The sequence below is a fragment of the Sphaerodactylus townsendi genome, linkage group LG01 (genome assembly GCF_021028975.2).
Source record: "Sphaerodactylus townsendi isolate TG3544 linkage group LG01, MPM_Stown_v2.3, whole genome shotgun sequence".
NCBI classification, from domain to species: Eukaryota; Metazoa; Chordata; class Lepidosauria; order Squamata; family Sphaerodactylidae; genus Sphaerodactylus; species Sphaerodactylus townsendi.
The window spans coordinates 34,368,218-34,392,811 of NC_059425.1; the positions used below are offsets into that span (position 1 = coordinate 34,368,218).

Here is a 24,594-nt window from a genome sequence, read left to right on the forward strand (position 1 = left end):
ACTGCACCCAGTATTGTGGTTTCATAATTTTACCTGTTCTTCTGTTAGTTTGGGTTTTGGAAATTTCTATATAGGGTGTCTCTATATATTGTCCCCCACCTCTGCTTTCTGGCTAGGCTGTTTACTTGCTAACTTGCTTTGGTTCTACTTTTAAGTTTGTTGTCTTAGCTTTTTAAAGAAAACAACCTTTTTTCTTTAGAAGTGTGGTTTGTTTTCCTGTAGTTCTTACTGTGCCCTGGGCAGATCTGTAGGTCTCTCCCCACTTCAGTTTTGGGGAGTTGTGTTTCTGCAACTGTGGTGTAGTGCTGGTATTGGATTTGGTAGGAGATTCAGGGCTTTAAATGTACCTTCCCATGAGTGTGCGTGGTTCATTAGGAATTATTTGTTGTATGAGTGGCTTCATTTTTAAAGAGAGGTGTGCTTAAGGAGACAGTAGGGGGGAAGGGGGTGTGTGTACCTCTGATGTTCCTTCTGAGGGGAAATGCTGCTATTTCTCCTCTAATTGGAAGCAGGTGAGAGGTGTGGGTTAGATGATGATTGCTGTTGTGCCAAGCTGTCTCTGTGGTAGGAATTTCCAATGGCTGATTAACTCTGCTGGGGGGTCTTGCTGGGAAGGCATAAATTTACCTCAGGCTGCTACAAGGCTGAGTGTGTCCTGAGAAAGGAACCAGTCCAACTTTGCTGAAGAGTTTGCTTTGGAGGCAAATGCTATGGGGCACCCAGTTGAGAGCAGTGAAGCTTGATGCCCACAGGTGATTGCTTTGAACATCCAAACTTCAACAAAAGTAACTAATTCTATCTCTCAATGGAATAATTCTGAACTGAACTTCTAGATAATCTGGGGTTACGCTCTCTTAGTGTCATAGATGAGTTTCTTACCTTCTAGGCTTTAAACATATTTCAGATGAAAAAGCAGTTATTCAAGGTTATTCCAAGACTATGTTTTCTAAGTTAAGTTATTTTCAGAAGACTGTGAGTTCATGTCAGTAAGTGCCTTTGTCAGTATTAAAATTCAATGTGTGCAACTACTGTAGAAAACATGACTTGAAATTTGTCCCTGTCCTCTCCCTCTCTCTCTTCCTCCCAGCACTGTGCTGTGTTTCCAATGCTGGAGTCAATTGGGGGTGCTGGATATAACAACATAAACGTTTTCACAGCAATGATAAAACATTTTGAAAGCATTTTGAAAAAATTGCCTAAATGTTTGATTTCTGCTGAGTGGTATGGACTATTGCTGCGTTGAGGCATGTTCTATAATGTGACGGTGATTAGAAATGACCTGGTGCAAAAAAAAATCATCGTTTGGTTGTGATGGGGGAGGGTGCCCGCCCATGGGGGGGGCCCCAAACTCAAGTTTTGTCCCCGGGCTACAGTTTGCCTAGGTACGCCCCTGCCAGTAGCAAACTACATATGGTTGTTTTTCTGATAAAGAAGATTTATAAACCAATCACACTGAACTTTTTGACCCCTGTAGTGTGCCAGCTGTGTGTTTTACTAGCCAGGGTGGTAGTGAAAAGTGTCCACGGCTGTTCTCTGCGTCCACGCTGGAAGATCCCATTGTTGGACAAGACACGGAGCTCGCCAATTCCATAGGCATCTTCGTGCAGAAAATCGACATCATTAAAGACTTTCTGGAGGACCAATTGGAAGGCAGAGAATATTGGCCCAGAAAGGTGAAAGAAGGGATGTGTGAGGGGGTGGGAGCAGGCCACTTTGATAGAGTTATTGTGAAATGTTGCTAGTTTTGTTAAGAGAAACCACTTTCTAGGGTGGAAAAATATCAGTCTTTGGTCTGGGAGAATACTTCCTCATCTCAGGAAACCGCCCGGGGTCCTCGGGGATAGGGCGGTATAAAAACGAATAAATAAATAAATACTATAAACCACTGAGGTTGTGGACAGGCCACCTTTTTCTGTAAGTGGCTGTCATGATTCCAACTGCAATGAGCATGCTCTTCTCCCCCCTCTCTTTTTTGGCCAGAGGTGAGACATTTTTAAATCTTAGGAGTCTCCCAATTAAATAGAAGCACCTGCCATATATCCTAGAAAACTTTAAGATATAGAAGAGGCAGAAGTTTGACTTTATGTATATTTGTATTGTGCACTTTTTCCATAGAGCTGGAGCTTTTGTGGAAAAAGCTTTAAGGGCAGCACAGTGTACAGCATATTATAATAGTCCAACTGTGTGGTTACAAAAGCACGGACCACCTTTTAACCTGTTCTGCAAATGGCAGCTATGCTCTGTCCAGGACAAATGGATCCAATCCATGTTTCCCAACCTGGATTCCCTTTCTCTTGTCTAAACACTAGTAGGGAACCTGTGTAGGCTTCTTGATTCCAGGTCCTTTACTTCTACATACCTTTCAGATCTTGCTCTGCTCCCTGAACATTATAAGCAACAGTCGAGCGGAACTTTTATAAACACTTACACCAATTTTAGAAGAATGTTGCTTTTGGCTGTTTGACTTTTTGTGAATTGTGTGTGGATTTTTCTTGGTTTGGTAGGGAGATGGTGAATAGATTGCGGTGGGCAGGTTGGCTCAGTACTGTGGGAGAGCCCTCAGTAAACACGCTTCTCTTCTGCTGTTTGCAGATTTGGAGTAAGTATGCAAAGAAGTTGTCTGATCTGGCCAAACCAGAGAATAGTGACAAGGCTGTTCAGTGCTTGAATGAGCTCATCACCAACACGCTCCATCACATTCCGGATGTCTTGATCTACTTATCCCGGCTGAAAAACCAGAGTGTGTTCCATTCCTGTGCAATTCTACAGGTACGTTGGAAGGTCTGGAAAACGGGGGTTGTGATGTACCGGCCTCCCCCCCCCCCCCAACACCATCAAGATGTCATTGACCGCACTGGAGGAAGGGGAGGCCATTGGGGCAACATTTTTATTGAATTGTTGGGATGTTTTCTTCTAATACTGACAAACCTCTTTGGAACCTAAGTTTTTGCCAAGAAAAGGACTTAATAGTAATAACTTAAAAGTAATAAATGTGCCTAAGTGCCATCAAGTTGCAACTAACTTACAGTGACCCAGAAGCGTATGGTGAGAAAATGGTGCCCGGAGATAGCGGTTCTCCAGGCGCCCCCGCTATGCTCAGGGTGGGGCTATGGGGTGGGTGGGCCCCCCAAGTTTAAGCAAGATCAAGGACGAGAACCCAGAACAGGCTATGGCCCATATCTGTTTCGAGGCCATAGGAGTGGGTAGCAGTTTAAGGAATCCTTAGCAGTTTTTTACATGCCCACTGTTCCTCTTGTCTGCATCTTCTGTGTACTGGTTTGCCAGGCTGTGTGGGCTGGCAATGTCACCTTGATACACAAACCTAGAAACTGGGCCCAGGTTTTGAATCGTAAGGGTTTTGTAAACATGTGCACTGGTGGAGCCTAAGCAGCTGGCTAGGTGGGGGCTTGAGCACCAAACCACTCTTGTTCCATTTCCACTACCAGCAAAAGCACAGTAAATGATGCACAGTAAGACACATAATTGACTCGCTTGTTTTCATAATGGAAAATTGATGTGGAATACTCATTTTTCTTAGCATGCAAGGTTGGGTGTGTGTCAGCACAGAACAGATCCATCCCTGACTTGATTCTCCCGTTGTAGCCCAGGGCTGTGTTGATGCCTTTCCTCCCTCCACCACAGGTGATGGGCATTGCCACTTTGGCAGCCTGCTACAACAACAAGCAGGTTTTCCGGGGTGCGGTGAAGATCCGCAAGGGACAAGCCGTCACCCTGATGATGGATGCCACCAACATGGATGCTGTGAAAGCCATCATGTACCAGTATGTGGAAGAGGTAAGTTGAGCAGCAGAAGTACCATCTTTATTTAGGATTTCTTTGAAAATATCATTGAAACATTGACAATATCCGACCATCAAAACATACAGTGAAATAAAACACTGAAAGTGCTACAAACAATTCTATCAGTAAAATCACGGCAAACAGCAGAATAAGAGGGTAGCCAGCTGCTGGCTGAAAAGCCAGTAATTAGCGGATTGCAGCATATCAAGAACTGCAACCCCCTCCCCCCCGAAAAAAATGAACTCCATGTAAGACTAGAATAGTGGTCCTCAATCTGGGACACGCATTTCCCCAGGGGTATGCACCAGTGTTTGATGGTACGTGGAAAAAAATTTACATGTGTTTCTTAACATGGAGTTACAATTTTAGGGAAATGGGTTTCCAAGGGTACACGAGTGAAGAAAGGTTGGGAACGGCTGATCTAGAAGATTAAGAGCAAGGGAGTGAGATGGGCTGTCTGAGGCCAGGAATTTCAAAAACCTGACCTGCGCCCTGACATTTTTTGTCATGGCGAATGTCGGCTGAAGGGTGATTGGCTGGAGATGTTCTTCAGTAATATTTAATGTTTGCAAGCAGAGGAAGGACCCAGTGAGTGATCCCAACAGCAGCCACTTGACACTAGCAATCTCCATCAGCTCTTCCTTTGTTGTGGATGCAGGTTTCATAGCCAACTTAAAACTTATTAACTACTCTGAACATATTAACATGCATGTGTGCAAATAAATGAATAGTATTGGATTGAACTTTTAATCGAACATATTAGCCCAGTGGCGAATTCAGGGCAAATCCGGAGCCCTGGGCAAAACCTGAGTTTGATGCCCCCCCCCCCAGGCGCCGCGTCTGCAATGTGCAACTCTCTCTCTGGCCCCTTGTAGCCATGCCCAGTGGTGTGTATCTAGGGGCAAACTGAGTCTAAGCACTCCCCCCCCCCTCACATGGGCAGTCAGCCTCTTCCCCACTGTGAGACCAAGCAATGATTTTTTTTACACCCAGGTCGTTTTTCAAAGACACTAGTCACATTATAGAACATGCCCCAACTCACAAATCTGAACAACACAGCATTAGGGCTGGTCACATACACAGCAGAAATAATTTTTTTTGAAAACATTTTCAAGCTGCTTTCAAAATAAGTTTTATTATCTGCTATGAAAACATTTTTATGGTGTTGTATCTAGTCCCCCCAATTTGGGGAAAACAGCATCACTTCCAATGTTATTTAAACTGGGAACCCCAGATTCTCCCTTTAAGGTGGATTTAAAAAGAAGAAGAAGAAGAAGAGTTTGGATTTATATCCCCCCTTTCTCTCCTGCAGGAGACTCAAAGGGGCTTACAATCTCCTTGCCCTTCCCCCCTCACAACAAACACCCTGTGAGGTAGGTGGGGCTGAGAGAGCTCCGAGAGCTGTGACTAGCCCAAGGTCACCCAGCTGGTGTGTGTGGGAGTGTACAGGCTAATCTGAATTCCCCAGATAGGCCTCCACAGCTCAGGTGGCAGAGCTGGGAATCAAACCCGGTTCCTCCAGATTAGATACATGAGCTCTTAACCTCCTACGCCGCTGCTGCTCCTGGGCTCCCTAGTCTAAACAAGTGATGCTGCAATCCACCCCCAAACAGCATCATTTTCAATGTTTAAACTGGGGACCTCAGATTCTCCCTTTAAATCCATGCCAAAAGGGGGGGAGGGTTTAAAGGAAAATCTGTGGAAATTTGGGGGTTATCTGCTGTCAGGGTTGCAATTGTTAAGCTAGCAGCACCAAACTTTCAGGGTATCTTTAGGAGCCTCTCTATGCGATAATAATTTGTTTAGGAAGTTTGCTTCAGGGGCTGAAAAGCCGGGCGTAATTCCCAAAGGGGGTACCCCCATCCCCCATTGTTTCCAACAGGAGCTAAACGAAGATGGGAGCTACACATTTGAGGGTCCATAACTTTGTACTCTCTGAACCAAACTTCACCAAACCTGTATGGTACCATCAGCAGAGTATCTTAGTGATACTGCCCAGGTTTTGTGAAGTTTGGTCCAGGGGATCCAAATCTATGGACTCCCAAAGGGCGTGCCCCCATCCCTCATTGTTTCCAATGGGAGCTAATAGAAGATGGGGCTACACTTTTGAGGGTCCATAACTTTCGACCCTCTGAACTAAACTTCACCAAACCTGGATGGTACCATCAGCAGAGTCTCTTAGTGATACTACCCAGGTTTGGTGGAGTTTGGTTCAGGGGGTCGAAAGTTATGGACCCTCAAAAGTGTAGCCCCATCTTCTGTTAGCTCCCATTGGAAACAGTGGTTGATGGGGCACCCCCTTGAATCTGATAGTTTTGGACCTCTGTGCAGACTAAATTCATTAAAACCTTGGGTGGTATCAGTAAGATACTCTCCTGATGATACCTCCCAGGTTTGGTGAAGTCTGATTCAGGGGATCCAAATTTATCGACTCTCAAAAGTGTAGTCCCATCTCCTATTAGCTCCCATTGGAAACAATGTGGAATGAGGCAACTCTTTGGGAATGTGGAAATGTGGAATGAGGCTCCCATTAAAACAATGTGGAAATGAGGCACTTCCATAATCTGGACTCCCTGAACCAAACCTCGCTCTCAAACCTGGGTATGATAGCATCAGAAGAGTCTCCCTAAACATCCCTTGAAAAGTTTGGTGCTGCTTTGCCTAAAAAACTGGCGCCTCTGCAGTCCATACATAAACAAAAAAACACTGACAATACAAAAAAAAATTCCACAAATGAACTCCTTCCAGTAGTTTTGTGCCCCCCCCACAAGGGGAAACTGGGCAACTGCCCACTTTGCCTAATGGGGAAGTAACGCTCTCTGCATTAGCCTCTGTATTCCACTTGTAGCCCTTGCTGTATCTCTAAAGCAGTAAGGTTACATCTATAAATGTACTACAGATATCTTGTAATTGATCAGGGGACCTTTTTTTTTTTTACCATGCATGAATTCTTCTTTATTAGATTCACCAGAAGATCCTTCCAAGCACCCCATCCTTTCTTGGTAGCAGCAGAACTTCAACAGATCATTGCCTCCATCCGGGATCCCTCTGTGCAGATGCCTAATGGTGCCCAAGGTTTCCTCCCGGATGCATTACCCCCATCTATTTGTCAAGGCCATGCTGTTAGCTGCTTTGTGAGCTGGCAGTATCTGAGCACAGTCTTGAAAACAACAGAGGGAATACATTCACACAGGCGTAGAATCCGACCTTGTGAGCCTCCCTTTCTAAGAACGGGTTCTCCCCACTCTCTTTTATGTGTGGGTGTGATGCGGGAGCTAAGTGTAGATGCTTTCCTGTGTGTGGGAATGGTTATCCCTTCTTTTGTGTGTGTGTGGTAACAGGACTCAAGAGATTTAAGCCACTGGCCGGGTTGAGGTTGGTAGACTTTTACCTAGAAACCGTAGCCTTCTGAATTTGGACCCTTATTTTCCCTTTGGATACGCTTGATTACATGGCCGTAGCCCAAGCCACGCTTAAGTCTGGCATTTCAAGGAAGTCTTCACATCAAGGCCACACTATCAATACCTGTGGGCTGCGGTGGGTTTCTCATTACTTGCTTGTAACCTCAGTTGAAGAGGCAAACCGCTTTCTTTATCTCCCACCTTCCTGGAGTGCGAGGAAGTGTCCATGACTTCTCACAACAATACTTTCTCATAATCTTTCTTGGCGCTGACATGTCTTGGGAGTGCGAGGGAGGAGGGATTCTGTTTGAGCCATATGTCCAGGTGCACATACTGGGGGTGGCAGGGCACTAAGCGTTTTGGCTTTAATTTGGACTCCTTGGGCTGACAGTTCCAACAAAGCCTTGGAAATTTTCCCTCTGAGTCTCTGTTTGCTTGGGTCCGGTCTCTTATATACATATATTTCTTTACTACAGTCTGTTTCTTTGATGTACACCCTTTGAAACGCATCGCTGCTTTTGAACTGAATACATCTTTGCTGCTTGCAACTCTGACACAATAAAAAGGGTAAGGTAAGACAACCTATATTATTTAGTATGGTTGCTGTGTAAGTCACTCAGTGTACAAAGACAGTTTGTGTGCTGGAGCAGACAGCAGTTGGTGTGCTAATCTCAAGAGAGAGGAAGTACGTTATGCCCCTTTCCATTTTTTTTCACCGGGCTTCTTTTAAGAGCAGTTGAGGGGGGAGGAGGGAATGGGCTCTTATGGGACTGTCCGGGAACCTTCTTGACAAATATGTCTTCTAGCAGCAAGCCTCCAGAGTAATTGTTAAATATCTTTATTGTAATATACCTAGTGGATTTCATGTGGAGTTGTGGGTAATGGGGTGAGCTGCCCTCGATGATCAGGTTTGAGAGGGGTTGGGAAAGATTCCTTTAATAAATCCCCAGAGCAGCCCCATCATAGAATCAGTGTTGAAGAGACCCTAAGGGCTAATCCTGCAAATGGTAAACACACAATCAAAGCACTCCTGACATGTTTTCTGACCAGCCTTGTTTAAAAAAAACCTCCAAAGGAGACTCCACCACTCTCCGAGGCAGGAATTCCCACTGTCAAACAGTCTGACAGTCAGGAAGTTCTTCCTAACGTTTAGTGGAATCTCTTTTCCTTCAATCTTGAATCCATTACTCCTGGTCCTAGTCTCTGAGCAGCAGAAAATGTTTCTGTTCCCTCTTCACATGACATCCTCCTTCAAATATGTAAACATGGCTTTCCCATGTCACCCCTTAACCTATTTCTCCAGGACTCAAAACATCCCCAGCTCCCTCATCCCTCTCTTGTAGGGCATGGACTCCAGACCTGTTGCCATTTTGCTGCCCTCTATTAGGTTTTCCCATTGGTTTGGTTCATCTACCACCCATCTTGTAAGGTGGACTGTTGCAATGGAAGCATTTCCCCTTGTTCTGGTGTTCTTGCCTGTCTCACCCTAATTCTTTAGAGGGCATCCCCTGTTGCTGCAGACTTGTCAGCATTGGGTCAGCATCCTGGCTCGTATTTTGTATCTGGGCTATCTGATCTGTGCCATCTTTCTGCTGCCAATCATCACAGGGCAGGGTCTGGTCATGGTGTGCCCTCTGAAGGCATGAACTAGTAATCACTTGTATAATCAAATTCAGTCTCTGATCCAAATCATCTCTACAATTTCAAAATTATAATCTTCATTTTCAAATCCCATTCATCATCATTCATCTCTGATTCATAGCCGTCAAAAATCACCATCATCATCACTATCACTGAATTCATCAACATTGTAAAATCCATTTTGTCTTATTCATGTCACACACCACTGGTATTCTAATCCTTCAAAACACAGTCCATCATTCTTGTTATTAAAGCATTGTTTTAAAATCCTTATTCCTAAAACACTTTTCAGCTACATGGCTTTGCTGAATAAATGACTTCTGTTGTCTGGCTGCATATGACTTAGCAAAATTCACCTCATGGACTCTTTAAAAAATCAGAGTCATAATAGTCATATTGTTCTCAGATTCCTTCCAAACAATATTGTTTCCTGTACAGTGTTGCACAGCATATACCTTCAATAGTGTATAAGCAGTTATGCATAATTTGTGATTTTTGGTAATTTGGCATTTTTCCTTTTGAAATGTGATTGCATAGCCTTGGTTTCCAGACTGTAGGTTATCAGAGATGTATCCATATAGGGCATTTTTCTAGAATCAGCCTCTCTAATGGAACAGGTGTTTGCAGTCAATAAGCACTGAGCCCTGTTGTCTGGCTGTTAAACTAGTGCCATTAGGCCATAAAAATAATGTTGCTGAGGAATGACATACAGTTCTGTGAAATACCCTTTAAATCATTAAAAATATTTTAAGACTCCACTATCTAGAATAATTTCGTGGATACCTCTAAGTGGTTTTAAGAAATAGTTACGACCTCTCCTCTGCAAACTTCTGTCTCAATTTCGTGGAGGTTAAAATATTTCCGTTGGGTGTTATTTAGGCATTCATCCACTGATGTCCCTCTGGTGACACCGGAAAACATTTGGGAGGCATTTTGGCTTTGTGAAGCCTCTGGTGGTAGAAGAATAAGAATTCAATCCCATTGAAGGCTCCTTGCTTCCACTTCAAAGGACTGGTCTCTGTTTGCATATGACCACGTCCTCTGGCTGTGTTGCCCTGGTAACTTCAAGGAAAATCCGATTGCCTTTGAATGTTTGTTAATTGCTCTTTGTTGGGAGTGCATCGTCAAGAAAGCAAAGTTTTCCTCACCATTGGCTTTCCTGAAACCCAAGGTTCGACTTCTGTTGATCTCGAGGATAATTTAGGGACGAGCTTGATCAAATGTCAGACTTGATCGCTCTCCAACTGAGATATATAATTGCTTTATATGAAGATGGCATTGTTAGAAATTAGGCAGATGTCTTAGCACTGTCTGTGAGAGGTTCCTGCATTCGCTAGCTTAGTGAACAAGTAATCTTCAACTTTTGTTAAATGGGTGAGGAAGTCCACCCCCTCTGAATCTTAAGATCATGCAGAGCTCATGTGACGTGTGCATGTGCGGAAGGCCCATGTGTGTGAAGTGTGTGTGAAGGCCCATGGCTTCCTCAAAGAGTTGTTGTAACTCTTCACATTGCTTTTGCCATTTTTAAAATGATCTAAGATGTGATAAGGTCAACCACTTCTACAGATATGGAACTGGTGCTTAGCTCCATCGCGTTAAGCCACTTCTGCAACACTGCACGACTCTCATCCGTGCTACCTCTGCTGGTGGGTCCTGTTTAACTATATTCTTTGTGATAATCCCTCAGCATCCGGGCCAAAAAAGTATGTGGACACGCCATTCCAGATAATTATCCTGCTGTCAAAATCAAGAGAAATTTCCATTGTAGGTCGTCATCATGAACAAAAGCAGTGATGCAAAGTCTCCTCGCAAACTCTCCCTCAGAGTTCCAGGAAAACAAACAAAAGTTAACCCCCCATGTCAAGTTCCTCTCTCATTCAAAAGTTCCAAAACTCCAAGAGCTTCTTCCCAAAAAAGTTGTCCTGCTCTTTACATGGGTACAAATGCATTGTATTGATTGTGAGGTACTGTATTGTTTTAAGAGTCTGCAGCTGTTGCACTGGAATTGGTAATCAGTAGGTGTAAGAGTATTGAGTACAGCCGCAGAGTGATTTTTAGGCTATGTGTGAGTAGCAGCTTTGGAAATAAAAGCACCATGTTTTGTTCCTCCTAATTCTGGATTCTTTTGAGACATAACAGGTGCATTCAAAACTCAAAGCAAAACACGGGCTGGTGTCTCAGTAAAACAGCTGAGGCAAAAATTAACCTTCAATGCTGGGGCCCAAAACTGTTGGGAGAACCACACTGGTGTGGTGTTTCCTCGCAAAAGTAGCAGAGTGGGTACAGAGGCTGAAATACAGGAAGATTACCTAAGTACACAATGCCAAGTATTGAGCTTGTTGAAGAGCACTGCAGACACAAAAGAAAGCCAGAAATGTTTGTAGTTTTCTAATCTAATAAAAGAGTATTTATTAGTGAACCCACCTGGATAGAAAGGTGGGAGAGATAGGTTCACTCATCTAATCTAATCTAGCTGGATGGAGGCTTTTAGGAGAGACACATCCTCCCCAGGCATGGTGGAAAGTAAGATGGAGAGGTTCTGAGAAGAAGGCGGAAGCAAGGGAGGAAAGTCCCAGAGTATCAGTCTACATCAAAGGGATAGAGTCAGCATGATAAAGTAAAGTGACAAATTCCTAAGTCCATTCCACATTAGCTGCTAGTGTAAGCCTCTGTAGGATGAGGCAGGAAACAGGGTAAAGTCCCTTTCTTCCAACATCACCCATCCTATATCTGTGCATTTCATTTTTTTCTGTCTAAGTGTAGTATCATACATTTATCTCTTGTTTGTTTTGGTCCAGCTCTCTAATCTTTCTAGGTCATTTTGAATTGTGGCTCTGTGCTCTGGGGTATTAGCTACCCCTCCTAATTTGGTGTCGTCTGCAAATTTGATTAGCATGCCTTTTATTCCATTATCCAAGTCATTGAAAAAAATGCTCTGAAGAAATAGAGGAAGAAGACCCTATGATGAAGGTATCTTCCTATTTAATCCAACAGACATCCAACCTTGAAGAAGTGACTGCTGATTCGGGAGAATTCAGAGAGACAGAACAGCTGGCAGCTACAGAATCAGCACAACTAATGTCCCAGATGTCCAGAGTGCAGCAATCAATGGTCCAGTTCCGACCACAGCATAGCATGGTTGCGCCAGTTGTGGTGAGTCAGCAGACAGTACCACAAAATGATCTGCTCCAAGTAACCAACAAGCAAAGTCAGTTAGCAAATGAACAGAATGAGGGGAAGAAAACCTTTTGGGATGCCCAATTTCGACTCTACAGTTTTTAGACAGGAGCAGAAGTCTCCTGAAGACACAGTTGTACCTGGAGGATCAGCTTCACAGTTATACTCTACTCTGCATCATCAGGCAACAAATCCCATTATGCAACCTGACATCCCAAATTTGTCAGATGTTTTGAAAGCTACCCTTTCCAGAAATCCTAGAAGAGATTTAGCGGACAGAGGCATTCAGAAGTTTTCTGATAAGCCAGAAGTGCAACACCAAGCAACTTACTTTCAACCACAGCCTAGTGTGGTTGTTAGAACTAGGTAATGATTTAAATAATAAAAGCTCAAAAAAAGCTCAAGTCAAAATGAAATAAAGTTCTGAAAGACTTTATTTAGCCAACTCCGGGCAGCTGACAGGATCAGGGGGGCCACCCCAAAATGGCAGTGCGTTCTTACTTTTATAGTATTAATGACAAGTTACATTAAAATGGCGGCAAAGAATACACCCAAAGTACCTACATCATCAATCAATCATACAAAAGGTGGAGATTTTCCCTGTTCCCACAGCCCTTTGGGGTTGTCCAACATCCTCATTGGAAGATGTCAGCATTACACTTTTTGACGTTACATGAACCAAAGACCCTTGTTCTTCTTATCATGTATGTTTCAAGTTGCCCTGTTTCTCAAACAAAGAGCTTAAACATTCTCACAGGCCTTCTTATTGTTTTAGGAAAAGGGCAACTTTTAAAGTATCTTTTGGGTACAACATGATCTCAGAATCAGTGTAGTTTGCACTTTTTGTATGACTGTGAACAAAGGGGCACCTTTTGGAGTTATCTGGCTGAGTTAGCATTATTAGTGAAATAATAGGTTTAAGGGAAAGAATAGGTTTAAGGCTTGCATGATTTCTTTGGTCAGCAGCTTCTGTGGTTGCCATCTCTCCATTATAAGGAAAAATAATGGAGGGAAAGAAAAGTTTATCTTTCCTTTATGAATCCAAAATCCTTTTCCCTTTCTCTCATATATTTTCTCTCTTGCTTACACTTTCTTTTCACTTGCTGTTTCTTTCTTTCTTTCTTTCTTTCTTTCTTTCTTTCTTTCTTTCTTTCTTTCTTTCTTTCTTTCTTTCTTTCTTTCTTTCTTTCTTTCTTTCTTTCTTTCTTCTTCTTCTGCTCTTACATGGTGATACCAGAGGTGACCAACCGACAGGCAGATCTGTGGAACAGTCTACCTCAAGCCAAAGAGAAGCAAGATTGGCCAACAAGCTCACACAGCATGACATGGTCAACATACACTACTCCAGTTGCAGCACATACTTTCAATCCTGCAGTTCCTAGACGGGGACCAGAATTGCCTAAGATGACAACTGTTCCTGCAGTATCATCAACTCCACAGCAGGCTTTTACCCAGCCAAGAAGCAAGTTGCCAAACAACCACGTTATGGCATTACAGCACCTGAAAGTTCTTGGGAGTGAACTAGGAGAAAGGTGTGATGAGAGGTTTGATGTACCCTTGCGTAGTACTGCTATGTCAGTTTATGAAGATGAAAAAACCCAGTATTTAGAACATGATGAATCCATCAGTAATTCATCTGATAACAGTGTACCTGTGACCATCAGCAGGGCAGAAAAACGAAGTCATGTACAGAAAAGCAAAAATCAGCTCGCTGTAAAATCAAGGCGAGTGAGAAGAGATGGTACTGAATCAGAACCTGAGATAGATGATTTGATGCCTAAGTTGATTGTTACATCCTCTGTGCAGCAAGAGGAGAGATGTGCACCAGGAAAGGAGATAGAAAACATCACAGATCCAGAAGATGATCTCATAGTAAACAGTTGGCACTCTGAGAGGCTTTCCAGACATGTCACAGAATCGAATGTTGTTCTGGACAAGTTCGAGAAAATAACAGGTCAACATCAACAGGAAGTAAAGATGAAAATATCCAGGAAAGCTATTGAGAGCTTTTATATGGGTTTCAGAGACCAGCTCATCAATTCTAGCATTGAAGCTGAGGAGCAGAGAAAAACAAAGTTAAAAAGTGTAAAGAAAATTGGAAAGCTATCTAAGAAAAGGCTTCATTTGATAGAAGTTGAAGAAGGGCCACTTAGAAATGAACCTCAGCTGAAGAAATTGCAAAGAGAATGCGCTGAACTAAAAAGGAAAATATCCTATCTCAGAAACACACAAGAATTTCTAAAGCAGGAAGGCTGCAAATGGCTTTTCAATCCACCACATGCGTCCCATATGGGAGGAGCTTGGGAGAGAATGATAGGGATAATAAAAAGACTCCTGGATGCTATGCTTTTGATGTTAGCAATCTCACACATGAAGTCTTAGTTACATTGATGGCAGAAGTAGTCTCTATAGTCAACAGTCGGCCTTTAACGCCAATTTCATCGGACCCAGAAAATCCAAGCATTTTAACACCAGCAACTTTGTTAACTTTTAAAACTCCAGAGTGGACCAATATAACTATAGCCTCAGATTTAAAAGGGGTACACTACAAACAATGGCAACAGGTGCAGTCTTTGGCTAATGCATTCTGGAAGAGATGGAAGAGAGAATATTTGCCATTGTTACAAAACAGAAGCAAATGGGAAGAACCCCAACCAGATCTTCAAGTAGGAGATGTGGTCTTGAAGGAAAAAGAATCTCCATGGAGGTTCTGGCCATTGGCTATTGTGGTAGAAGTAGTTCCAGGAGAGGACCACAGAGTGCATAAGGTTAAAATAAAGACAACTAAAGCAACAGGTGAAGAAGAGACTTTGCTGAAATTGATAAGCCACAGTTCAGCTTTCCAGGAGCAAGACGGAGATGGCTGCCTTCCTTTACATGATGCGGTAGCTCAACTCAACAAACATATTCTAGAAATAACTCTGAAAGCTTCAGACCCCACAGTGTGGCAACAGACAATCATGAAAGGAGAGACTCCTCTCTTTGTAGCAGTGGATAAATGTCTTGTGGAAAACGTCCATTTTCTGCTACTTAATGGCTTTATCCCTGATTTTAAGAATGAAGATGGAGATTCTCCTTTATTTATAGCTGTTCAACATGACTCCTATGAAATTGCCTCCTTGCTGCTACAATTTGGTGCCAAAGTCAATCTGCAGTACACACTGAAAGATGAAGTCATGTCAAGAATGTTACTGAATTATGGGTATGATGTGTACCATTGCTTCGACTGTTCTCACGGAGACAAGCATTCCTGGTACATGTTTGAAGGATGGACCTCTACTGTTATTAAAGACAATATGTTTTGTGAAGTGATAACTGTAGCATGGCTAAAGCATCTCTCTGGAAAACTAGTACATGTGATGCTAGATTATGGGGATCATATACGACTCTGTTCTAAACTTCAGAGTGTTCTTCAAGAGCAAAAATTGTGGCCAGAAAAATCCATTTTGAACCCAAACACACAAGAGAGGTTAGCCACTACACCTGTCGTTATCCATAGAAAGTGTTTGCAGAGAGAGTCAACCCAAGACATAGAGGTCTGGGATCAGCCTCTGAAACAACTTGAACATTCCCGATGGGAATACTGGAACTCAGTACTTGTTGCATTGGCACAAGTCTGCCTACCAAAGAGACATGTGTTTCTCTCATCCAGCCCGTGGATTCCAAACGGCTGAAGAGACAGACTCTTGAGAGATCCTGAACGTTGAACTTCATTGAACCACAAGCAGTTTGAATTCTGCAATCAAGATGGTTAGTTAGAAGTTTATAGTTAGCATAGTGGATGTTATGTATTAGTGATAGATAGTTATTAAGAGTAGTACAGTAAGAATAGTTAAATATAGTTAATGGAAGTTGATAAAGGTAAAACTTCCAAAACTTCCAGTGTCATGCCCCCACAGAGCCTTTGTTTATTTCCCCTTTAAGATTTAGTTTCCCCACAGTTAGTATGGGTTTAGCTATGTTTTGTATAGTATTCAATGGGAGGGAACCTAATTTAGTTCTGTCCCTCTAAGAAGCCCTAGGGCTGGTGTTCTACGGCAGTTATTACCCAGCAACCCATCTGTTTTGACAGTTAGGTGCCAACGGAAGCTGGGTGACAGCAACAAGTTAGACAGTCAAAGATGTTATAGGCTCACAGCATTTATGTTAGACCGTCATAGATGTTATAGACTCACAGTATTTAACGTTAATAAGTTCTAGTCTCCAGAAAGTTTCTGCAACAAAGTAACCTTTAGTTAGACCCGGGAGGAGTCAGGGTCTGTCAGCGTTGTTACAATTAAAGCTTTAAGTGTTGAACTGTTAACTGAGTCAGTGAGTCTTCCATTCTGCTTTGGCCGGTTGCAGGGCACCTAAATAACCACCTGGGAAGCAGAACAGGCATCAGTAAATATGCTGGTGATATGCAAGTAGCTGTCGCACGGCTATGCAAGTAGCTGTCGCACGTTTAGCATTTAGTGAATAAATTTTAATTTTTTTAAATGGCGCTGCCCCTCAGCATGATAGGGCTGTATTTACTTTGCCCTGTGAGGTTAAAGGGTGCAGTGGCATATCCTCGATGATGCAGTCAGGGCAACAATACCTGTGTTTTCCGCCCCCCACGGCCCCTCCCCCTGCACCCCCACTTACCTTTTCCAGCCGGCAGAAAACAGCTTTCTCCCTGCTGAAAATGGGCCAGGCCTGGCGAGGCGGGGTGGGAAGGGGGCAGGGGCGATTTTCATATCCCCAGGCGGACGCCCAGTGCAACGCGCATCCCCCTATCCCCTTATAGCTACGCCACTACTGGTATGCAAGTACTTGTCGCGCATTTAGCATTTTGTCAGTAAAGTTTTAAAAATTTTAATGGCATTAACCCTCAGCATGATAGGGCTGTATTTACTTTGCCCTATAAGATAAAGGGATGCAGTGGCATATCCTCGGAGGGGCAGAAAGCAAGTTACAATAGTCCAGTCTGGAGGTGACTTGCATGGATTACGGTGGCCAGGTCAGAATTGGAGAGATCACGTTGAGCCTGACAGAGATGGTAAAAAGCTATCTGGGCCGTTTTTGTGAGAAAAGCATGGCATCCAGGGTCACTCCCAGATTTCTCACTGACGAGATCAAGTGAAGAGCCTCACCATTCAGAACAGGCAGACCAAAGTCCACTGGTCTCTCTCCCTGACCCACCCACAGAACCTCCATTTCTGCTGGGTTCAGCTCTCAACCAACCAGCTACAGCCTCTAAACAGCACCGCAGAGCCTCGGGGTCGAGGCCAGCCAGCCCGCCATTGTCAGTATGAGCTGGGTGTCATCAGCATATAGGTGGCACCACAGCCCAAAAATCCAGACCGGTCAGGGGGTCACATAGATATTAAAAAGCATTGGGGAAAGGATTGCCCTCTGTAGCCACACACATACCATGGGTGGGATGCTGCCAAGAGCTCTCCCTCCCTGACATCACCTGCAGTCCTTGGTCTCAGAGGAGTAAACTTATCCAGTGCAAAGCTGTTCCTCTACCCTGACATCAACGAGGCGGTGGACCAAACACTGTCAAACACTGCGGTGAGGAGGCTGTGCCGCCTCAGTCTGATTGGAGTCAGAATTCATCTATGACAACGACCATGAGTTGACTATGTGTCGTTCTATTAGACAAAAGAAGAACATTCAGTGACTGGAGTCGGAGATAAATATTGCATTGCATTTTCCTGTTGGATTCCCGTCTGCTGTCTATGGATACATATCATTGAGTCCTTCTCCATGGATGAGAACAAATTATGAAGAAAAAGGGTCACATTACCGGAGTTGGATACTAACATTGGATTACACTCACTTGTTTCTGACTACACTTTATTTTTTTTCTTGATTTTTTCCTTTAAATATAGAGTACAAGAGTATGCAGATTACCTGTTGAGTAGATTGGACATTGAAATTATATTACATTTGCCTGTTGGATTTCTGGCTGCAATTCACAATATCAATAACATTTTTCTTCATATTTATCTATTTGTTATGTTGGGGTTTTTATTGTACATATTCACTTTTATTAAATTGTATTGGTTCACATTGTTGTGTTTCATGTTGATGGATATTGTTATATTTGTTACATTACTAAATACATGTTTATTTATATATATCACTTTTGCATTTTTCCTTCCTTTTTTTGTGCCAGTTATGCAGATGTTGATCAGATAGATTGTTCTTTTTATTGTGAGGTGCTCAGACTCTCCGACTGGTCCCAACAATGAGGCTAAAGTGAGTTGGGGCACTGCAGTAGGGACTGAGTGTTCGTCCCCAGTCACCTTGCCAGTGCCCAACTGGGTTGCAGAAAGCTCCTTTGTGGATCCAGAGCAAGGTGCCTTGCCTTCTTTCCCCTTTCTCCCTGTCTTCTTTGCTGACGAGGAATGGGGCGGGGGAGATGAAGGGTTTGACTTTCCCACTTTGAATTCATTGGAGCTGCTCCAAAAACAGTGACCTGTTCAGACACAGGACTATGAAAACGGGAGGGGAAGGGGAAGAACTGCCCCTGTAGTTCTGGGAGGAGCAAATTTTCGATAGCCCTGCTTGGATAGTAGGGTGTGTGACCAAACTGTGTGTGAATGAAGCAGACCCACTGAGGGAGAAAGAGGAAGATGCAACATGAGGTGGATTGACTATAAAGGAAGCCACTGCCCTCTTGCAACTATGGGGCTGCTTAGCATCTGAGTCTGTGCTTGAATTAATCATTTAACCTTCCTGTGAATGGTCTTAGGAGGGCATTGGCAAGCAGCAGGTAGCTGTTTTAAACCAATCACACTGAACTTTCTGATCCCTGCAGTATTGCCACTATGTTGCTGGCCTGTTCTTGATTGGGCTATCACGGCTGTTCTCTGTGTCCAAGCTGGAAGATCCCATTGTTGGACAAGACATGGAGCTCGCCACCTCCGTGGGCCTCTTCCTGCAGAAAACCAACATCATTCGAGACTACCTGGAGGACCAATTGGAAGGCAGAGAATTCTGGCCCAGAGAGGTAAAAGAAGGGATGGGAGAGGGGGTGGAAGCAGGCCACCTTGATGGGTGGTTATTGTGAAATGCTGCTCATTCTGTTCTGAAAAAAAAGATTTTTGAGGGTAAAAAATTCAGTGAGGTCCAGGTAGGATATCAGTCTTTGGAGCCATTACAGTATAGGTCTTCAAAAGACTGGCGGCCGGGGGGTGGTGGTGGTGGTGGTGGTGGTGGTGGTGAAATGACTGGGAGAGTACTTCTTCCCCTCAGGATACTATAAACCATTGAGGATGTGGGCAGCCCATCTTTTTCTGTAAGTGGCTTTCAATATTCTGACTGTAATGAGTATACTCTTCTCCCCCCTCCCTTTTTTTTGGGCAGAGGTGAGACATTTTTAAATCCTAGGAGTCTCCCAACAAAATAGAACCCCCTACTGTGTACCCTAGAAAACTGTAAAATATAGAGGCAGAGGATTTTTCACTTTATGTATGTTTGTATTGTGCACTTTTCCCATAGAGCTGGAGCCGTGGTGGAAAAAGCTTTCAGGGTAGCCCAGTGTACAGCATATTATGATAGTCCAACTGTGTGGTTACAAAAGCGTGGATTTCCATGGCCAGACCACGTGACTCTCAAAAGAGAGAATTGGTGAACCAGACAGAGGGGGGAAAAGGTGCTCCTGACCATGATGCCCACCCGCTTTGCTGTTCAAACAGCCACACTGGGCCCTGGAGCCCCCTCCCCCAAACTTTCAACCTGTTCTGCAAATGGCAGCTATGCTCTGTCCAGGACAAGTGGATCCAATCCATCTAGAACATCAAGTTTCCCAACCAGTCTAGATGGTTGATTTCATCAGGCTAATGGCTACTCCACTGTAGAAATCAGAAGAGCTTTAAGACCAAGAAAAACCCAGAGGACTGAGGAGAAACAGCCCACCACCGGAAAAATATTTCTACCATACATCAAGGGAATCACAGATCAAATAGGGAAACGGATGAAAAAGCATTACCTACAGACCATCTTCAAACCCACCAGGAAAATACAGCAAATGCTATGCTCAGCAAAGAGAGACCCCCTCACTTCTGCAGGAGTATATCGCATACCCTGTAGCTGTGGAAAGGTCTACATAGGAACCACAAAACGCAGCATTCAGACCCGTATTAAGGAACACGAAAGACACTGTTGGCTTAACCATCCTGAAAAATCTGCAGTTGCAGAACATGTGTTAAGCAAAACTGAACATAATGTTTTGTTTGAGAACACTGAAATTCTGGACAATTCAGAAGCTTACTATGTCAGACTGCACAGGGAGGCCATTGAAATTCACAAACAACAGGACAACTTCAATAAGAAAGAAGAGACCTTAAAAATTAGCAAAGCCTGGCTCCCAGTACTTAAAAAATGGACTGATAACCCCACCTACAATGCAATGCACTCAACCACACCTTTGCATAGCAAGTTCCACCCAAACACTTGATGATTGGTTCCCCACCCTGGGACATGGACAATATACCCCACTAAACTTTCCCTTCTCACTTAGACACAGTGTGAAACAGACTTTTCTCTGTGATACACCTCTGAAGATGCCAGCCACAGATGCAGGCGAAATGTTAGAAACAAGATCCACCAGACCATGGCCACATAGCCCGGAAAACCCACCAGAACCAGTTGAATCCGGCTGTGAAAGCCTTCGACAATACATTGCTTTTGGCTGTTTGACTTTTTGTGAATTGTGTGTGGATTTTCCTTGGTTTGGTAGGGAGAGAGTGAATAAATTGCGGTGGGGAGGTTGGCTCAGAACTGTGGAAGAACCCTCAATAAAATGCTTATGTTCTGCTGTTTCCAGGTTTGGAGTAAGTATGTGAAGAAGTTGTCTGATCTGGCCAAACCAGAGAATATAGACAAGGCTGTTCAGTGCATGAACGAGCTCATCACCAACACGCTCCATCATGTCCCAGATGTCTTGATCTACTTATCTCAACTAAAAAACCAGAGCGTGTTCAATTTCTATGCAATTCCACAGGTAGGTTGGATGGTCTGGAAAATGGGGATTGTGATGTATTGACCCCCACAACACCATCCAGCTGTTATTGACTGCACTGGAGGAAGGGGAGGCCATTGGGGCAACATTTTTATTGAATCATTGTGGGGTTTTTTCTAATACTCACAAACCTCTTTGGAACTTAGTTTTTGCCAAGAAAAGGATGTAATAAATATGTGCCTAAGTGCCGTCACTGTCAAGTTGCAAGTAACTTATGGTAACCTCAGCAAGTGGTTTTCAAGGCAAATGAGAAGCCGAGGGGGTTTGCCATCGCCTTCCTCAGCAGAGACTTTCCCGGTGGTCTTCCTTCAAAGTACTGGCCCTGCTCACCTTCCAAGATTGAACTGTGCCATGCTGCTTTCCCTCCCATGGGATAAATATAGGTTGATGCATTAAAATGTTACTGTGAGCCGCCTTGAGTCTTTGTAGATATGGTGGGATACAAATGCAAGAAATAACTAATATAAAAAATAGCTTCTGGGTTCTGTCCTTGAGCCATGTACAAGCAAGATCAAGGACGAGAACCCAGAACAGGCTGTGTAGAGGAGGCTGTGGCCCATATCTGTTTTGAGGCCATAGGAGTGGGGCAGCGGTTTAAGGAGTCCTGTGCAGTTTTTTTTAATGTCCACTGTTCCTCTTGTTTGCATCTTCTCTGTACCAGTTTGCTGGGGTGTGTGGGCTGGCAATGTCACCTTGATACACAAGCCTAGAAACTGGGCCCAGGTTTTGAATCCTAAGGGCTTCGTATTCACTGCTGGAGCCTAAGTAGCTGGCTAGGTGGGGGCTTGAGTACCCAACCACTCTAGTTCTATTCCCACTGTTAACAAAAGTTTAGTAAATGACGCACAATAAGATACATAATTGACTCATTTCAGTTTTCATGAAGGTATGCTGCTGTAGAATTCTGGTTTTACTCGGCTTGTACTTTTGGGCCTCTTCCAGTAGAGAACTGTGACAGATTGCAGAGAAACATGTGTTTTTAAAAATGCAGTTTGACCTAAGCAAAGCATTGTTTACATCCAAAGTAATAATACCAATGAAGTACAAATTGCTCAGGCATGATGATCATAGGCAGACGTTATCTTGAAAAAGATCATTGAAACATCTGAAGAGCTGGCTTGCTGGAACAATCTATGCACAATTGTGTTTAAAATGGCAGCCTCTTGTGCATAGAGCGTTCCAGGAAGCCAGCTCTACAAATAAAAAACAGATAAAAGGCTGTTTTTTGGTGTCCTTAAGAAAAAGAAAATCAAGGCACTGAAGAAGATTATTTGAAACAGAGAAGATAACCGGGATTCTGTCAGCCCATGATCATCATGCCTGATCGATTTGTACTACTTTGACACCGTAAGCAATGCTTGCCTTCAACTGCTAGGAACAGAAAAACTCTTTGCTTATGTACATCATAAATTATTAACCAATATGAAGATTTTGTATAATAACTCTGTACAAACAAGAAGATTTTGATCAGCATATGGTATCATTGAAAAAATGTATGTTTTATGAGAAAGTATTTCTCAATTGATTTGCAACCCTCAACACATTGTTGTTTTGTATTATTACATTCAGAGCGAGGCATAGAGGCTTAGGAACAGAAGAAGCCACCTGGCTGTGACTTCCTTGAGTGGCTAAAACACAAGATGGTCCAGAGGAGGGAGGAGGTTGACTCCCTGCCTGAACAATCTGAGGAGCTTTTGGTCTATATACTATAGCATTCCTGCTGTTAAGAGCTGTCTGCCTTAACTGTGTTTGGAAGCATAACAACTCTGAGGGAAGCAGTTAAGTCAAAGGGTGTGACTGCTACTCTGCTACTGATATCAGCATGCAAGCTGTGATTATTATTATTATTATTATTTATTCAATTTGATAGACTGCCTTACCCCCAAAGGGTTCAGGGCGGTGTACAATAAATCACGGCACTAGAACCAATTAGGCCCGTAATTGCGACAGGGGGCAGGGCACGTGGTAAAAGCTCCTGGAAGGGGCATGCGTGACCCTGGGCTGGCTGGGCGGCTGAGCCAGATCACCTGGCAATGATTGTGGGATGCGCATGTGGGCAAGAGGGTGGAGCATGCGCCCTAAATATTAGGCACCCCTTGATTGCTCTGGCCCTTTGGCACCTGGAAGCAAACTGACCCACTCACCCTCCCTGAAGTAAGGGATGGGGGTTTTGTTTCATCATTGTAGCAGCCCTGGGCGGTTTGGGCAGAGGAGCGCATCCTTGTGGTGTGTGTGTGTGTGAGCTTGCATGCTGGACCTCCCTGCATATTGGGGCCTCCATAAGAGGTTTGGGGTAGGGCGAGCCAAGGAGCATGTGGCAGAGGCCTCTGCATGCAGCCTGCACCCCAGCAGTTTGGGGGCCACAGGGAGGGGTGGATGCGCCCCTGTCACAGACCTCTTTGTCCTCCCCAGTCAGGATTGGGGTTGCTGCCAGGGGCAGCCATGGGCTGACCAGCTGCTAAAGATGCGCTCCTCTTGCTTGCCCAGCTTCTGTATAATTAATAAAAGGCTGCAGCCCAATTTATTCCAAGCCATGTCTTGTGATTACTACAAATCATCTGCACATCTGGCTGCAAAACCAACAACAAGTAATAATAAAACATAATAGAGCAATAGAAATCAAAAGTGCATTAAAATCCATTAAAACAGTAGCAGATGGAAAATCTGACAAGCTGGGTCAGTGAGTGGTTTCCCTGCCTTAGAGGAAGGTGTTTGTGTGTATGTTCGCATTCCAAGAACAGATGCAGCCCCGACTTGATTCTCCCCTGTTGTCGCCAAGAGCTGTGTTGATGCCTTCCTTCCCTCCACCACAGGTGATGGCCATTGCCACTTTGGCAGCCTGCTACAACAACAAGCAGGTTTTCCAGGGTGTGGTGAAGATCCGCAAGGGACAAGCCGTCACCCTGATGATGGATGCCACCAACATAGACGCTGTCAAAGCCATCATGTACCAGTACGTGGAAGAGGTAAGTTGAGCAGCAAAAGTACCATATTATTTAGGATTTCTTCCTGCCAGTTCTACTGCCAGAAGTGCTCAGGACAGCTTACAGTGTTACTTAAAAAATACGAAAATAAACTCATAATCCTAAAATCAAACCATATAACGAAATTAAACTGTAAAAGCAGCCACTAACAATCCCATGTCAGTAATATCATCGCAAACAGCAGAGTAAGAGGGAAACCAACTGCTAGCTGAAAATCCAGTAACTAATGGGGTGCAGGATATCAAGAATTGCAAAACAACATCCAAAATAAATTTGGCCTCAGTATACATCTAGAACAGTGGTTCACAATCTGGGGTACATGCACTCCAAGAGGTATGTGCCACAGTGTTTTGGGGGTATGTGGGAAAAAACATAATAGGTTTGCCAACATGGGCTTAAAATTTTAGGGAAAGGGATTTCCTAGAGGTACACCAGTGAAAAAAGTTGGGAACGGCTGATCTAGAAGGTTAAGAGTGAGGGAGTGAGATGGGCTATCTGAGGCCAGGAATTTCAAAAACCTGACCTGTGCACTGACATTTTTTGTCATGGTGAATGCAGGCTGGAGGGTGATTGGCTGGAGTTGTTCTTCAGTAAC

At 43.8% G+C, this 24,594-nt stretch overlaps 1 protein-coding gene across 8 annotated transcripts in view; it reads left to right on the forward strand.

Annotated features, from left to right (window-relative positions):
* Positions 1–24,594, forward strand: part of LOC125444834 (squalene synthase-like) — a 54,083-nt gene that overhangs the window by 24,448 nt on the left and 5,041 nt on the right. For 4 of the 8 annotated variants that reach the window (XM_048517609.1, XM_048517602.1, XM_048517585.1 and 1 more), the window contains 2 exons: positions 20,821–20,997; positions 23,829–23,981. In XM_048517609.1, coding sequence (XP_048373566.1) covers positions 20,821–20,997; positions 23,829–23,981 — 330 coding nt within the window. Of the gene's footprint in view, positions 1–2,592; positions 2,770–18,810; positions 19,003–20,820; positions 20,998–23,828; positions 23,982–24,594 lie in introns of all 8 variants that reach the window. The other 4 variants (XM_048517578.1, XM_048517562.1, XM_048517594.1 and 1 more) reach the window with 2 other exon arrangements.